This window comes from Scophthalmus maximus, chromosome 16, assembly GCF_022379125.1.
Source record: "Scophthalmus maximus strain ysfricsl-2021 chromosome 16, ASM2237912v1, whole genome shotgun sequence".
Lineage (NCBI taxonomy): Eukaryota > Metazoa > Chordata > Actinopteri > Pleuronectiformes > Scophthalmidae > Scophthalmus > Scophthalmus maximus.
In genome coordinates, this window is record NC_061530.1 from 12,945,946 (window position 1) to 12,964,196 (window position 18,251).

Below are 18,251 nucleotides of genomic sequence, written 5' to 3' on the forward strand. Positions count from 1 at the left end.
TAATTCCACAAGCTGCACTCACACTCACTCCGCACGTCCTCTGCTCCTGGCGTTGCTTTTTGTGGCGTCTCTGACAACATAATTTGGAAATGATTTTGGTCTTTCAAGTATTGGTGCAGTATTGACTTGAAGAAAGAAGACACTGTCTTATGACCTCTGAGCTCTTATACAATTGACTTTGGTGTAACAGAAGCCTTGTGGGACATTAGAAATGTTTTGGTACACAATGCCCCGGTCTGGGAGCCCTATTCATTTTCTCTCCCCATGCAGTATTCATACAGAATGCTCACCCGAAGCTTTGTGTCGTTCCTGAGGGTGACTGGCTTTCTTCCTGGACTGAGGCTAGAATAGTTCGTTACCACCACTCAAGCTTCCAGCTGTTGGGAATTGAGTTTTTGTGTCTTGTCTTCTCGGCGCCTCTGCCCCTATTCCTGCCTGTTGGTCAATGTCTGTTCCTGTTGGCGTGTCTCACGGGTGCGTACTCCATCACTTTATATTTGAGACACAGTTTTATTGCCACGGAGGTGTTGATTCAAATAGCACAGGGGGCGACAGGTGTTTAACTATGCAATCACATTTCCATTTGTCTTTTGGATTTCCTTTCCACCGTAAACGCGTTTTTTTCAGAGGAGTCATGCCATCGTTTTTGATTAAGCCGTTAAGTGCAGGAGCGAACGCGGGTCACATGGCCATTCAAACTCATCACACTCACACATACAGATGGAGGGAGCATATGCACGGGAAGGTTTGCAGATGTGCAAATATGTACCGGTATTTGCGATCACAGATGGAACAAACGGAAATGTCTTCAAGTGCAGCCTGCGCCAGAGCTGATCCGCAGGGAAGTCAGATATAGGAGTGCAGGTGCCTGGGTGCTTATTTTTTATTAAATAAGATGCCAAGGGTTTTGAATCTCTTTGCTGGCTTAGACCCTGCTGCGGAAATGTCTGTGCAACAATGATGTCAGCATATACTGTACGAGTCTTCGCATCGCCACTCCACGCACCTTGAGTGAAAATGTCTCGGGAGGTCAGGGAGTTGATGTTCTGTATTTTGGGGGGTGGTCGAAGGCATCGCAGTAGTGCATCCGTTTGTCATCGAGATGGTCCATGGAGGAATGAGCAGAGCAAGCCTTCAGTTTCATCCTCCCCTCTGCACCTGCTTCGGCTATAGAGCATTTTTTTCCCAGCTGTTTGTGCTCATCCTCCACATTCCGGCCTCAAACGCGCACACAGTAGAAAAACCTCCGTGTTCTGAGCAGTTATGCAGCGCGCATCACGTGTTTTGAGCCTCCTTAAGGAACCTCTTCTCTGTTCCATCCTTCTGAAGTATTTCCATTCTCTGTCAGTTTAACTTTGAAGAAAGAGAAGAGAACTTTAAGGACTGCACCGCCCACACCGGCACATGGTGGTTGCAAGCCACGGGAGTGGGTGGAGAGTAGCAGCGGTCAGGGGTTGCTGTGTCAAATATGTGGAAAAATAGGTTTCACTTGTTAATCTATCTTCGGTCTGTTCGGCTCATGGACCCTCCTGGGTGGTTATAGCCAGTGATCTCTCACATCCCACCTTAAGCTTCCCTCACACTGTTCTATTATAGCTTTGTTTCTGTGCTGTTGTGTTATCGCTGTCCCTTATTTTTCTCTCTGCCTCGCTCCTGGTTCGCTCCCTGTGTCCAGCTATGGAGGCTTCTTGTGGCTAGATATGAGGCCTCTCTAAATGCTGATCCCGTCACCACATTCTCCCAGTCACAGTGTTAATATAATAGTCTGCCATTGTGCTGTGGGACAATAGGCATGCATCTGACTGAAATACATTAAACTGGTCTCCGATGTGCTGAGAGTGATTTTGGTGTCAGTGGAACTTTTGGGCCTCTTTACAAATTCAAGGTTTCTCTGCAGAGTGTCCTGAATATTTCTTTGCAGCAGTGAAAAGGCGCGCCGGGCTCTGGCTCATTCGAATTGTGTTTTTCTTCTTTCTTTTTTTTTTTTACTTCACCGAAACACAGCTACTTAACAGCAACAACATTTACATAACATGTTGTACAACTTCTCACTTGTCAACTGCTCAGAGCCATCATTTACAATGACACCCCCAAAAAGCATTTCAGATTGTGCCAACTGCAGCTCTGTGGGTGGGGCAGGCTTGAGGGCTGTTTGTTTCAGTGGGTGACACTAGACGATGTTGCATTATTAAAGAGCCTCGGCACAGGTTACATCTGGAAGACTCGGAAATGACAGAACAAGGCTGAACCTCAGTGAGGAATCTTAGGCAACAACTAATGTCTAAACCCGGTCAAATGATAAAGGTTCATGCCATCTAAGGTTATCATCTATGGTTGTTATCAGTAAATCATGAAAAAAGCAGAAGAAATTCAATTTTCATGATTTTGCTATTTGTGAAGGTTAGCATCACCTAGAATTTTTTCGCCTCTATAAAGAGCAGGCGCGCACAGGCGCGTGTATACATGCTAGGAAAGTTGCGACGGGTAAAACTTTCTCCAACAATTGAAAGAGAGCTGCACACGGCTGAAAAGAAATTCAAAAACAAAAAAAACAACATAAAACGTCATTAAGACGGAGAAGAAGAAAAGGGCAGGAGAAAATAATAGATGGACCCAATATGTGAGCATTTTTCCGATGCATTCGGGGAAGTGCTAATGCGTCATGGCGGGTGCACTCTCGGCGAGACCTTAACAAGTGTGCATTAGGCCGCAATTACCTTGGGAGTCAGTGGAGACATCAGCCTCATTAGTGCCATCTACATCCTCCACCTACTCTGCTGTGATTGACTGGGTCACTTCTCTCTCCTGACATTTCCTATTTTCCTCTTAAGCAGCAGTTTGTCTTTGAGGTTTGATACTGTGACAAACCGATGCCCATATTTTCATTTTGCCCCCTGACTTTTTCTCTTTAAAGGGGACATATTATGCTCATATTCTGGTTCATAATATTAATTTGAGTCATTACTTGAAAAGGTCTACGTTCTCCAATGTTCAGAAAACACATCAGTTTCCTCATACTGTCTACTCCTGCATCTCCTCTGTCCAGCCTCTCTGAAACGCTTGGTTTTGAGCAATTGTCTCTTTAAGGCCCCCCAATGAAGCCCAGTCTGCTCTGATTGGCTAGCTGGCCCACTTTGTTGTGAATGGTCAACTGCTTCCAGCGCATGTAGGAAGTGTCGGGCTCCGCTCTTGCTTTACCCCACTTTGTTTAGGGGGCGTGTCACGTGACATTACGATGGAGAGGAGCTCACTTTACCGTCGACTTTGGGCTTTTTGAACTTCACGGACCTTTTGGAAAAAAAACAACTTTAAAACACACTAGAGGAAAAAAATTTATTTCTCTTTTAAAATGTTGTTTGTGTTTCTCTGTGAATAAATAGGGATTTTTGCACAGACCTCTAGCAAAATACAGTCTTGGCTTCCTCAGTGGTAAAAACGCCACCAACAAAGTACCATTACACATTATTTGTCTACTGCGAGGTATTGCTGCTGTGCTTGCATGCTGAATTCCAGATTCCTCACACGCTGCAGATTAGAATTTCCAATCTGCAGTTTGTCACGGGAATCTGTCATTGTGAACATGACAAGCAGATTTTTCCCGTATAACACGCGAGTCGTTTATTTCAAACTATAACTCCCCACTGTCTCTCGGCTCGTGACAGATATGAGTGTGAACAAAAGGCTTCCGCCAACAGAGAGATTATTAAGACATGTATCATACATCACCCTGTCAAACTCTCTGCAAACTGTTTTGCTTGCTCTTTGGAAAAAAATATTCAACATATCTACATATATGAAGATGAAAATGATGATTAGGATATGAATATATGAGTATTACGCACCTTTTGGAGTTGAAGGCTGTATTGAAGCCTGGGCGCGGATTTGGACATGAGTCCAGAGGCGTGGACGCTGCAGTCCCTCAGGCTGCGGCTATCTGAGAAATGGGCCTGGAGTTTTTCCCTGTGTCTCCTGTGGAGGAAAAGCAGGAGCAGAGAGGAACAGAGAGAGAGATTGCAATATTATGACTAAAATAAAGGGTGAATGTAAAACAAGAGGGTTTTCTTGAGCAAGATGACCATGGTGGTAATTTGCCGTGGTCCCTCTCTCTAAGAGGCACATATATGTCATTTTGTGCACTGATGAACCTTGCCTAAAAGAATTCACCTATTCAGGGAAGGATTTAACCTCAGAGCTATTTGTTATAGACTTGTATGTTAGAAATGTGACGGTGAACAAATATATAACTTAGTTTCTTCCTTTAAAAAAATTCTTTGGTTGTCGGTCAAACAAAATGAGCATTTTGAAAAGGTACAAGCGACAAAACGAGCACCAGTCAATTTGCAACTCACTTGTAGGCATATTATTTTTCCAGACTTTTGATGGTAGAATGAAATGCCCTCAAAATGGCTCCTAAATAGGAGAGTAGATGTCTTGCACAAGTGACAATCTAATCTAATCAAAGCATTCAACTGTGAAACATCCATTTCACGCCTTTGTGATAATATTCCGACATGGGGAAAGTCAGAAAGGCAAAGAATTTCCGAAAAATGCTACCAGAGACATGAGTTTGGCTCGTCACATTAAAGAGAAAAAAAAATACAGTTTGCATGTTTTGGTTAATGCACAATTATGTGAAATCCACTGCAGTGAAGTAATCATGTCACATCCATGGTGGTGGGTACAGTGGGATTTAATTTATTTGTGCATCTGGTGACTTTCTTCAACATAATTTCTTCCTCTTTTTCCCCCAATGAACCGTGTGTGTGTGTGTGTGTGTGTGTGTGTGTGTGTGAAAGAAAAGTAAAATGCCATCTTTAAAGCTATGCTAAACACTGAATTTGAGAATGTTCCTTCATTTGGATTAAATTTTGATTGGATTAAAAATGAATTGATGCGTAAGAGTTTTGGATTAATTCTTAATTCACCATTAAATGTTCATTCTTGAATACCGGGATGCTTAACTCTCTCTGCAGGGGCAGAGGCCTGCTACACGTTCCCCGAGCAAAAGACCGGGCGAGATGTTGAAATTTAGGAAGCAAATGTCTGAACTTGTTAAAAAGAACATGCTAAAGCGCGACTAACTAATGGTTTGCGGGGAACAGACTCTAAATACTTAAAAGACAGTGTATTTAACAGAGAAAACAGTAAAATACTCATGCAGGCTGCGTCTGTTTTAATTCAGCCATGCTCAGTTATTATATATAAGTTTAGATCATATAATTTATTAGAGTATTTGTAAGTTAATGATTTTCACTGCATTCTTCATTGCCCCTGATAATCTGTGACGACGGCAGATATTTGGAAAACATCGGCATTATTGTGATATGTAGCCCCGCTGCCACGTCCTTCCCAATTACTGAACTTTATAACCTCATATAATTAACTTGCGTTTGATTTTCCCATTTCTTTGGGTCCTTAAATATGTAGAAGTGTGTCACGCTTATCTCCAACTCCTCTGTGTAGTCTTCAAACAAAATCGAGAATGCAACAGAGCTAATCTTCTCTGTGAAGTGCCGATACAAATAGAATTTTAAGTCTTTGCTGAAGAGTAGAGTGAACTAAGAGGAGCTATCCGTCTGAACTGCAGAGTCAAACAACATCTCGGGACAAGAGATTCAATTTAACAAGGTGTCTGGGTTTTGGATAAAATCCAGTACCATTGAGCCATGACTCTGGCTGCGCTGACCGTCAGGAGCTGCACCATCAAGAAAAAGAACCCCCCTTTTTTTTTGTTTGTTTGTTTGTTTATCGAGCCCATTCAACTCAACCTAGACTATTTCCACTATTTCCACTCTGCTATTACTTTTCTACGTCTACATATCTTCGCTCCCTTTTGGCTGGATATTCTTTTTGCTGCATGGCACCTCTCTTACACATGTACACGCACATTTAGGGTCTAACATTTTTTCACCATGCTCGCGCTCGTGCCGTGTCTGTGCAGTTTGTTTTGTGTGAAGCATTTTCTGACAGACCCGCACGCTACAACCACTTTAGGAATAAATCATACATGAGTGTCTGTCCCAAATGTATCACTACACAATTCAGATTTGATGCCCTGCTGAAACATCCTCCAGCTGACTCACACTTAGAATTTCATTGGGCTCCATGCCATGATAGTAAAGTGCTCTTTCCGCACAGCCAGGGGCATACGCTACTAATGTGGTGCTGGATGGCATCACTCACTTGTTGCGGCGGTAGAGAGCCATACATGCCACTCCAAGGAGACAGATCCCCGAGGCGATGCTGAAGATGGACAGCACCTGCCTCTGGTAGGTGTCCCCGCTCTCTGCGGAGGAGAGAATACAGTTCAGGCCGTTGAATTTTCTTCTGTGACACAAAGGATACGGGCTGTGGTCGTGACCGAGCAAGGAGGATGGGGTGTGTCACGAATTAACGCGACGGACACGCACAAAAAACGCCGGGTGGACATACACGTACAGTCACACACATTGACCCGGAATATGCATTAGCATGACGCGACCGATGCTGCTGTCAGTAAATGTCAGTGTTTGAGCATGGGACAGGGACATGGCAGACGCGGGCAGGGCTCAGTGACATGTGCTAACTGAAGTGTGATAATCATTTCGTTCAGACAAACCCAGCAGGCAACACCAATGGACTGACTCGGCTCCGCGGGGGCCACACCGAGTGTTTGCGTGTGCGTGCCAGTTCTCTGTGCGTGTCAGCATTCAGAGACTGATGGCGACAGGGAATTAGCAGCAAATGAATGCTCCCAGAGCTTCTTGTCAACCCCTTGCACATCAGCAACAGAAGCTTAAGGTCACAAGCTGCTGGGACGTGTAGTTGATCCCAGCTGATATCTGTCTGACTGAGCAGCTGGATTGGAGACCTGCACTACTCACCACAGTGCATGGGGGCGGAGGCGGGTGCACGCTGTGGCTTATGAAAAAAAAAAAAAAAAAAATGTCACGACAAATCGTCTAGTGGTCAAAATGAGGACAAAATAAACAACAAAACAAAAACAAAAAACCCCACTGTCCATGCGACTAATCCACGGACATCCACTGTCAAAAGTTGCAGATGCTGCTCTGTCCCAAAGTCACCCATGACCTTAAACGCAACCTCCTGTGACATCACTCAGTCACACTCAAAAACAATAAATCCCGGTGTCCGGTCTCAGCACCTTGACAACGGCCGGGAGAGGAGTGCAGAAAGCATCACCGTGACCGGCTCATGACCTTTGAGGGCTTGTATCGTGGCTTCTGATGCTGTCAACTGAGAACTGTCCGGGGAGGTCTTCTTCATTCGTGCTTGGCTGCCCAGGTCCATCAACTTCCTCCGACTCGTGTTTTATGGGCATTGAGACTGTTGGAGGGCTTCCTGTGTTCAAAGTTTACACTGGAGTGCAACTGTGGAGTCTGTCTGCGCCATTTCTTTTTTTTCTCATTTATTTTACTCTGCATTACATCAGTGCTGCATCAACATATTTAAAGGGTACGATGGTGTAACTGAGTTCAAACTGGGGGGAAACCTTTTTAATGTCGGAATGCTTCCGGCGAGGAATACAGATAACATATAAACATATCCTGGAGTTGAGTTTTTTTTTTATATAACTATAAATCAGAGGTCCAAACACTCCACTCAACTCCACTGAACGAAGTTAGGATGGGTTTGAATTAAAAATGGAACGAGTCCGAAGAGATGCTGCAGGGATGGCCAGATGTGACACACACACACACACACACACACACACACACACACACACACACACACACACACACACACACACACACACACACACACACACACACACACACACACACACACACACACACACACACACACACACACACACACACACACACACACACACACACACACACACACACACACACACGTTTATTTAATACTGGCAAACTGAGAAATTGCCACATGGATAATTCTTGTTGTAATCACGAATTACTTCAGATACAGTTAATGTGCTTGATCATTTTTGTGTTTTTTTCTTAATTGTGACTAATTATAATAAAGGTTTGAAATTAGGATGAATGTTAGTGCTTTTTTTTTTACTGGCATGAAAAGAGCAATCTGTTGTTTGACTAATTAACCAATTAAGTTGTATATTATCTTTTACAGTCGGACTGGTTCTGGATTTGTGATGCCGACACCAGAAAAAAAAAATGGGATAATTCCTACATTTATGCTCAAATATGTGTTTGAGATACACATAGAAAAACTTTTGACTAGCAAAACTTTTGACTTGGATTGAGTAAGCCATAATTCAAAACTTTTGACTATAGCTCAAATAATAAATTTAGGTAAAATAGCATGAAATGCAGCCAATAAAAAAATGTTCAATGCAATGTAGTCCAGTACAATGTCTCTATTATATATCTGCCAACATGTGTTGTGACATATACAGTAGAACAATAATAGGTCAGTATACTACCACGCACAATGAATCCTATCACATACAGAACAGCACGGGACACTGATATCACAGCCATCCAGACATGATCGGTGGACCTGTCAACACGTTCTTGACCCGTCCTCATGAACACGGCAGCTAATGGCTCTAAGCTGCAATTTACAAATGAACAGAAGTTGACGCTGAGGTCTGTTTTTTATTTTTTCGTCGTATGTCACTTGTACATCTGTGTCCGTATAAAGCCTCCAGCCTTTACCATTGGTGAAATGACCTCTCTTGGCGTTTGCATGTTGGAAATAAAAAAAATATCTTTCCTTGCTGCGACATCATCATGTGGCGCAGACCCCGATACAAGCCCACTTTGCTTTACTTGGATAAATGAATTAAGCTTTTCCAAAATCTGAACATAAAAACAGCTGTGTACAAAGCTCTGCTGAATGGCTGCAAGGGAAAACCAACATGCAGTCTGTGCATAAAACCATTACAGGCCTTTCATGCCTCTTGCCTACGAGGCATTCTTAGAATTAGATGCAAGAGCATGCTGGGAAAGGGAACAAACTGAACCGCCTCGGCTACTGTATATTGGCTGAGTCATGTCGTATTGACATGAGGGCAAGACAATCCCGATGCGGCCTGCCATGCCATACAACCATTCTATACATGACAGAAAAAAAGGAACAAAAGATGCTGTAATGAAGACGATGCTCAAGTATCCATGACAAAATGGGAGCATTCAGCCTGAGATACATGAGAGCGAACTGGTGAAACGCGCAGAGATGCTGCTGCTGCTCGCCGAAGGAATGCAGGAAAATGAAAATGACACGATCATATTTTAGGGCGCTCGAGCCCACCGTCAAACGAATCGTTGCTGTATTTCTGACTGTCTCCAACTGTCACCTCTTCGACTATGCTGTATATTGCAACTATTAAAAGCTTCATTGCCTAAAGCAGAAGAGGAAGCCATAATGGAGCACAATGAATAAGCAAGTGAGCACAGTTCTTGCTGTACCTAAAAAAGAAATCAAAAAAAAATATTACATATGTTATGTCAGTCATCTGTCTGGCTATCAATCCTGTTCTCATTTTCTCTCTAATGCCTCCGCCCACCTGCAGTTGCCTTCTGAACTAATTTAGTCCTCAGATTAAAATCACTGAACTGAGGAATGCCGTGCGCAGACGAATCCTCTTTCGGAGCGTATTCGCTTCCCCGGAGCAAGTGTGTGATGTGACGGCAGTGTATGAAGCCATGCTAATGGAAAACTTCACAGCGTGCAATGTTGGTACTTTTTTTGTCTTATTTTTTTTTTACTACAGAAGGGAGTCAGAGGGCAAGGAAAAGACGACAAAAGAGATAACGAAAAACAGTACGGGCGTGGTAGCATGTGTGTGTGTGTATTGGGGGGGGGGGGGGGGTAAAGACAGAGGGCTTGATAATTAGGTTTTTAAAGATTTCCTAACCACCTGGGAGGTGTAAAGATATCTTAAGTAATATCAATGGAATCCCAAAGAGGTTTAAATTGCATTTCAATTACCTTTTAGTCCCTTTGTTAACTTTTGTTTTTGGTATTTTTAAGGGCTTGTAGACCAATTATTTTGCAAAAAACAGTGCATGTAACTCAAGTCACAGGCAAGTATTGTGTCGCAGCAAGTTTCGGAAAGGGCCACTAAACGGACTGCAGAATGGGACAGTATCCGCACATCGGCACACTGTAAAGCTGCGGTCTGACTTTACTGCTTTATGCTCATAATAAAACTCCCCTCTAACAGCACTGTTCCCCACGCAGACAGAATACACCTAATTCACCACCACGGTGTTTCCATGGAGACCGGCCCACATTCATTTTCCAAGGTGAGCGGCCTTCTTGTGCTGGATTGTGCGTTTCTGTGTGTGGTATTTCACAGACTTAAGGCGCATGAAACACTGAGCTCCCCGCGCCGCCAGTGAAAAGTTGTCTTACCCATGAATTCGATCCCAAGTTCGTCCGCTGTTCCATTCAAGGCCGGGGTAGCATGAGAAAAGGGGGGGGGGGGGCAGAGAAAGGAAGAAGAGGGAGAGAGAAAGAGGAGAAAACAGTTACAATATGATACGCCTCTATCTTACTAAAAAAAAATCACCTATGGGAGAGACATGCTGCAACTAGACCATGAAGTTAGTTTGACAGCTCTCTCTGACATGGCTCTCCCTTGTGCGCCAGGTAATGAAGCAGGCAGCCCCGGATGCTTGGTATGCTCTTCCATGATACAACCCGAATTCACACAGCCCGCAGTCGCTTTGAAAGAAGAAAGGAACCGACAAAGATATGGGCTGCTGAGAGGATTAGGGGAAGGATGAAAATAAAAGTTGGAAATGACATATCATTTAGCTCTATGTCACTGATGTTGCTTCGCACAGGCCGTTTTATATTGACTTGAGCCCGAGGCATTGCAGCAATTATGCTCCTCCCCGAGCATAGCTTTTCGATATTCACACGCCGGCCGCTTTAAGAACACATGCACATTCACAAGCATGCGCTCCCATACTGTAGGCATATATGTTACAGCCTTGTCTATATTTCTTTGTCTCTTGCACACACACTCTGACATACATCTTCTCTGTCTAACACTTTCTCTCTCTCACACACACACACACGCACGCCTGTCTTTGTGCGGTTACTGTAAGTCCTTTCTCCCATTGCCAGTGCAGCTGAAACATGAAAAGGATCCCTCGTGTTCTTCCCTTCCCTGACAGTGCCCCCTTTTCATGTCACTGCAATGTAATCTCATTTAAATTAAAATGAAACCCTCACTGGTAATTGCTTTTCTGACAGAGGTGGTCTGGGTTTTTTAAATAGAATTTGACTTGCCAAGCCCATGACATGCGATATGGTGTGCGCTCTCAAAAAAAAAAAGAAGGTGTAACACAGAAATAAAATCAAAATAAATAATTAAACAAATAGTGGCTTCATTGATTTAAGGAGAAATAAAACCCAGACAACTGGAGTGAATTGGATGAATGGATTATTTCAATTGGACAGGGTTATCCCACCCTATTGATGGGAGTGATTTGAGCAAAATATGTATTTTTCTTAAGCTGAAATAATGACATTTTGGTAAAGTTCCTGAGAACATTTCGTGTCCATATGTGTTTGTGTGTGTGTGACAGAAAGAGATAAAAGGTTGGATTTTTCACCTCAGACTACAGAATACCCTTTAACCTTAAAAATAATCCGTTCGATTACTGAAATTGAGTAACATATTTTTTAATACTTCAACATTGTTTCACATTAGCATTGAATAGAATTTATGTGGCTGCCGCCTAATATCGACTGCACCCGGGAGTCCCTCCGATATTGACATTTAACCCTTGACCTTCGTCTTTTCCGGAGCATTACCTTGAGTGAAAACCAGCGAACACGATGATAACAAAACCATGTGAATTAGATCCCTCGTTTTCACTTTGTTGCCTTGCAACTGATCCTTATTAAATAAAAGAGGCACTTTTTTTTTGTTTACCTTCCCTTTTTCCCCACAGTATCCACTGGGTGCTAAATTATAAATCACTGTGATATATGTCTGCAATGCTGCACAGAGCCAGGAGACGAGCTCACACAGAATACCAAGATGCAGTTCTCAAATGTTGCTGTCTAACGGTTCCCAGACAGTGTGGTAGGTGGAGGTTTACAGGCGTACAATAATGGATATAAATGACGGACCAAATACATAGTACATAATAACAAGCAATGTTGCAAAATTTTGGCCTCCACTCCGTTGTTTGCTTGTTAGGTCGACTTGGTAGCAAGATGACTACGATGCAATAACTGATCGGCTGCAGGGGGCAGCTTCATCAGAAACCCTTCAACTAAGAGTAAATAAGATACATTTAACAAAAAAATGTGTGATTCCTTTAGGAATGTAACTGTATTCTGATTACCACCTTTTTAAAATTGTAATTGTAACTAAATGCAGACACTTATATTTTGTATTGCAAACAGATAACTGCTGCGTGTGATCAATTTCTCCCCACCGCCCATCACAGGGCCTGTCGCCGTTGGCATGCGGCTGTAACCAGCGAGCAAGACTCCGAAGGCTGCAGCTGCGAGAAGCTTCTTTTTTTCTTTTTTTCTTTTTAAACAAAGAAAAAAGGGACGAGGGCAACGAGGTGCAGGCGAGGCTAGAGGGAGCTGGAGGAAGAGTTGTTTCCTGCCGGTGGAACAGCAGATGAGTCACGACATCAGAGAGCCACTGCTTCATCTTGACCAACAACGTTAACAGATACAATAGAGAGAGGAGGAGAGACAGAGAGGAAGCAGAGGAAGGGATGAGGCTGGAGGACGTTCGGGAAGATGGATGTTGTCAGAGCACGGGATCCACTGGTCACACTGCGGTAAATAATAAATAGCAGCAGTATGCTCATTGATGTACATCTGATGGTGCTTTGGATATTGGCCTGTAGCCTGGCGTCCAGTGGTGTCGCTGTGTTGTGTGACTGTCAGCCCGTATGGAATAATTAGATAGATAGATAGATACTTCATTCATCCCAAACTGGGAAATTGCGGTGTAGCAGCAGCGCGTTTCACACAGCACACGTTCAAAATATATACGATATATACACGAATAAATTTAAAATATAAAATTGCACAAAATATAGAGAGTAAGAATAATAAAATTTAAATAATTTACATAAAGTATTAACAGTGTAAAATAGTGCAAATGTGCCGGGATTTATGTTTACTGTTTAGCATTGATGACTATTAAGCCCCTATGGGAGGAAACAGTGCATTCATGTTTTTTTCTTATTACTGTAGCTGGTGTGTTCAAACGGCCTACGTAGAAAATACATCCATGAATGTTTGACTGCATCCCTTTTATGAGCAGAGTAGTTGAGAGGAGAAGAGAAGAGGGAAGTAGACAGAGCTACAGACAGAGTGAACACAGTTTGTCGTATAGTTCAAATTTGTCACAGGTCGAAAGGAATCCTGAGGCCAGGGGTTGGTCAACTTTAAAAATGAAACAAAACTATTGACAGCGTACAATTGGTACAATTTTTTATTATTGTTTATTTTAACTCCTGCCGCCGAAAAACAAATATAATTAGAAAGTTGATTCCACTCATTTGGTTTATTTTGATTTCATGTTGTGAAAGCACACGCTCCTGACAACCTCAAGTGTCGCACAGTGTGAGCTCCCCCGATGCTTCAAGATCCTGACGCCTCAGTTTCAAACTAATTATGAAAATTGTCCCTGCCTGGGCTGGTGGGCATCATGCGTTTTGGCCACGAGTAGTTTTGAGATGTGAGTGCACGATTAAAAATATAGTCCACATTCTCCCTACTAGACGCTGACTGTCACCGTGGCACAAACACTCGGCGAGGCCAGAGAAGTGAAGGCAGCACCTTGCTGATGTCGCCCGATCTGCATTATCCATTCAAGCCTTTCCCTGTGATTGCCCATGGCAACAGCACTTTTTCTCCACTCTAAATCGCCCTCACTGTCACAGCCTGCGCAGATGATGTCATTACAACGCTGATACACATCCCTTCCTCTGGCACTGCCTCGCCTGGAGACATTCACCAATCATAATATGTGCAGGCTCCTAATCCTGCACGCTGGCAAGTCAAAGAACCCCCCGAGGGGGGGGTCATTTACGGGGTCTTGCGGGGGCCCTGAGCAAGTTTGGAGAATACCTGTGCATCATGTCAGACGCTTTTGGCTCCGATTAACGGGCAGGAATCTGGCAGGCGGAAGAGACAATGGCAGCAGTGAATCAAATCCTTAATCCCCTCCTTCACTTTGGGCGAGCGGGGGAACTGGGGAGCCTGTGCATGTGTGCGCGCGCTTGTGTTTGTGCGTTATTGAACCCAATATCCTGTGGAGCTACTTACTCCAATCTACCGGAGATGAATAGTCGAAATTAGGCCTGCCTTCTTCCTCTGAGTGAATTGGCTGGGTAAAAACCGAGGGCTGGCTCACCTCCCTCATCCCCCAGTCTTCCGTCTCCAACTAAACATCACCTTTGTAGTCCCGAAGGTTCACCCGGCCCAACTAACAATCATTAGCGGCATGACCTGAACTCTCTCACAGTTTACGGAAGAGACACATTGTGGTTCTTTTTTTGGGGGGGGGGGGGGGGGGGGTATAAAATAAATTGCAGCCTTGCTACACTCCCACACCTCCAATTAAAGGCGCCGACACTCCCCCGCTGTGGGCCAATATCTAAGACCCCAGCACCTGGCAGGGAGCCTCTTCTTTTTTTTTTTTCCCCTCTCTCCTTTTGTCACTGGGCTTTTGAGAGGTGCACAACAGTCCCTGCTCGTCTTTCTACTTCTGTAGAGGATGTGTGTATGATGGAGCGGGAGGGCCCAAAAGCCAATCCAAGGCCGATCCTCTGAGTGGCTGTTTTGTGGCCGGTCAATACCAAGACAAAGGATGAGGGATGGGGGCTGATCTGTGACTGCGAGGTGCACAGAGATTGACTTCAGAGAAAATAAAATAGAGAGGGGAAAAGCGTGCATGGTTGATGAAACTTTGTGTCTGATACCGCCACACCAATGAATGAAGATGTGAAATTAAACTGCAAAAAACAAACACTAACCCGCTCACACACACGGAGAGGCATGTACACACAACGAATTGAATTTCACTGGAGCTCGTCCCAGTTGTAGTTGTGTGCATGCATGTGTGTATGTTATTACATGACTTGGCTTTTGAAAGCAGGATAATCCCAAAAATCCTTGGTAATCTGTGTAAATTTTAGATTACTCTGTATCAACAGAGATCAAAATAGGCTCCATTCCTCTCTCAAATCTTCCAGGGTACACTTGTCTCTTGTGGTGGTTTAATGATTGTGGACACAACACAGCTTTGTGCGGTGGAACTGGTGGCACAGATATTACTTAAAGATTTTCTCAAACACGCTTTGACAAACCATTTGACAAAACATCTTTAGTACGTACATACTAACACAAATGGCATTTACAGTATTTACAATACATAAGCATTATGTATTTTGAAGTAACAGAGCCAGTAAGTGATGCTTTCCAAGGCGGCGCAGGAGCAACTCACCACAAAACAATAAAAGTGAATTTAATATATGGAAACATAACAAAACGGGGGAAATATAACAATAGTGAAAAGTGGGCATGTACACAAGATTAGTGTCTGGCCTCGAAGCCCCCAAAGCCTTTTACTATGAAAGCGAAAGCTTACATTATACCATTATAAAAGATGGCGTATAGTTTCTTCCCATGATATTATATATATATATATATATATATATATATATATATATACATATGCAGGGTTCACTGTGAAGCCTTCTGGAAAAAGTGTAGAACCTAATGTAATGAAACATCTGTAATGGGAGGTGTCGTGCGTTCATTACTGTAATATGCAAATCCCACTTCCTGTGGCACCTGAGCAAGTTTTCCACCGACAGCAAGTACTCTCTCTCTCAAAATAGTACTGGAATATTGTATGCATTAACGTATATTCAGTATTAACGGCGACATGTGGCAATGTAATTTCACGTATTCAATTCTATTCCGCACAATTATTGTGTGTATTATATTTTCATTTGACACATGAATCATGAAAAAAGCAGAATTTGTTCTTATCTTTGCTTTTTTGAGCACATTAATTGATTTTTTTCCCCTCAATGGGGCTGATTCGAAATGAATCAATATGAGATGAGAAAATTGCTCTTTTGCGCATTGTTCACACCTCATAAACATACGCAATCGGTGACACGGGGCAGAAGGTCGATATGACCCTTTTTGTAAGGGGTCACAAGATGAACAGGATCAAAATCACTGCCTTAAACTATTGTGGACACACAGACGCAGTATTATCGGAGCAGCCACAGTGCAAACAAAGCTCTTTAGCTCACGAGTTAATGCAGCTGTACGAGATTCCTGCTCTGGAGTGTAGTGTTTTCCCACATCCTGATCAAACTGCTTCATGGGCTTACCTTTAAGCTAACAGTTTACCAAGCTTCCGTTCAACATATATTTCCCTTACATACAGCTCCAGTCTTCCAGGAAAGCATTTAGTATGTTTAATCCGCCGCTTCAAATCTGCTATATTATGAAATTCACTATTCACAGTGACAACAAACCTTGTTTTCACGTTTCCTTCTGAGGCTTACCCTCTCACAAAGTGGAAATAAATGCAACTGTGCTGTGATCTATTTGTTCTGTTCGACTGTCCACTTTTGCGCAAAACGCAATAGGATTCAGCTTATCTCAAAAGTCAACATTAGAATCTCCTGATCCGGACACAAGATCTAGGGATCTTGCCTATGGAAGATAAAATAAATCCCATTGTGGAACATTGAGTGCCATAAGGGAGCATGGAATGTGCTTTGTGACACCGGCGGGCGACCCCATTATCGGACTCTCCGTGGGCCTGATGGCATCAGACAGACAGCGATGGGAGTAAAGTTTTCTCCCTGACTCTTGGTGCAGAGGAGCCGGGTCACTCCATGAAACTGTGTGAATTTGTAAAGCTGCAGTCTCACGGGAACGGCTCCGGGCCTCCAATTTCTCTTCCTTGTACCTCTGACTTTTTGCTTTATTTTTTAACCACACTACATAGATGTCATGGGAATTCAGAGACTTCAGGGGAGTTGTCTTTGGTGAACAATAGCAAAGTGGAGACCTTTCTCCGTTCCTATTTAGCGAGCCTAAAGCACAGCAAGACCGAAGACCATAATAAAAGATACGGGAGGCTGTATGCACGGGGTGTCATTCTAATATCACCTACCGTGCTCAGGCCAATAAAGGAACGCAATCTCATGATACTCTCTCTGACTGTGTCTAGTAATTGAACAATGTCCCCCCCCCCCACGCACACTATGTTAATAATTGCTCATATTCAGATTCAAATAAAAATCTCCACTTTATGACACTACAGTGATAAGATAAACTGAAAACATCTATATTCTTATGAATGAAACAGATTAATGTGTATCGTAACATGACTTAAGCGGGGCTCAGGCGACGGCAATTCCAGGCCAATTTAACCCTGATTAACCCCCCCCCAACCCCACCCCCACCAGAAGAAGGGAAGAAATCTGGTCTGGAGCCTTGGTGGGTACTGAAGTTTTGCCCAGAATACCTGCTGCTGCCAGCTCTTTCTGAGCATCGGACATTGCTGCCAGGCTTTCGTGGTCACTTGTCCCAATCAGCCGCTCGGCATTACAGACCTTTTGAAATGGCGACTGCTTAAAAAGCCACTGTACGAGTGCGGAGGACGGATGAAAAAACTCCCCCTCAGTTCGCGCTGAAGAAGAGAATGGCCGTGTTGACCGCATCTCCCCAACCATTCCCTCATCCAGACTCTTTCCTTCTGCTTTCGTTTATTCATTGTCGTCGACAGAGCGAGCTGCCTCACGACGCCAGTGTCCGTCGCGCTTGTTCCGTTTGCACCTCCTTCCTTCGCGGGATGGCGTCAGAGAAGGTGAGCGCGAGGTGGTGCGTCGCTCCCTCTGGAGCCATGATCTTAATAATGTCCTGCGGCGTGTGATGTGCTATTATTTTCAAAGCTTGTCGGGTGTGCACGGTTGAGATCAGAGGGAAGAACATCTGCGGAGATGCCCCCTCTGGTGCGCGGTGCAACCCGATTTCAAAGAATCGGTCAGGATATTCGAACTCCTCTAGTCTGAGGCCATATTCAGAGTATATACTGTACTGAAGCTATGTAGAGAAAGTTATAGAAATCGTAAATAAAAAAAAGGTCTATGCCGATACACAAATAGTATTGAAACTAAATGAACCAGATGAAAACTTTTCCTTCTATCTCAGTGGGTTTGCCATCAGTTTGTCAGTTAGTTTATTAGTTTACATATAGTCACTTGTTATGCATTCGGTTGGAGACACCTGAGGAA

At 43.6% G+C, this 18,251-nt stretch overlaps 1 protein-coding gene across 1 annotated transcript in view; it reads right to left on the bottom strand.

The window, feature by feature from the left end:
- The window catches only part of nrg3b (neuregulin 3b), a 169,938-nt gene that overhangs the window by 12,988 nt on the left and 138,699 nt on the right, over positions 1-18,251 (bottom strand). The window contains exons 4-6 of the mRNA XM_035613784.2: positions 10,348-10,374; positions 6,184-6,286; positions 3,843-3,969 (exon numbers count right to left, since the gene is read on the bottom strand). Coding sequence (XP_035469677.2) covers positions 3,843-3,969; positions 6,184-6,286; positions 10,348-10,374 — 257 coding nt within the window. The remainder of the gene's footprint in view (positions 1-3,842; positions 3,970-6,183; positions 6,287-10,347; positions 10,375-18,251) is intronic.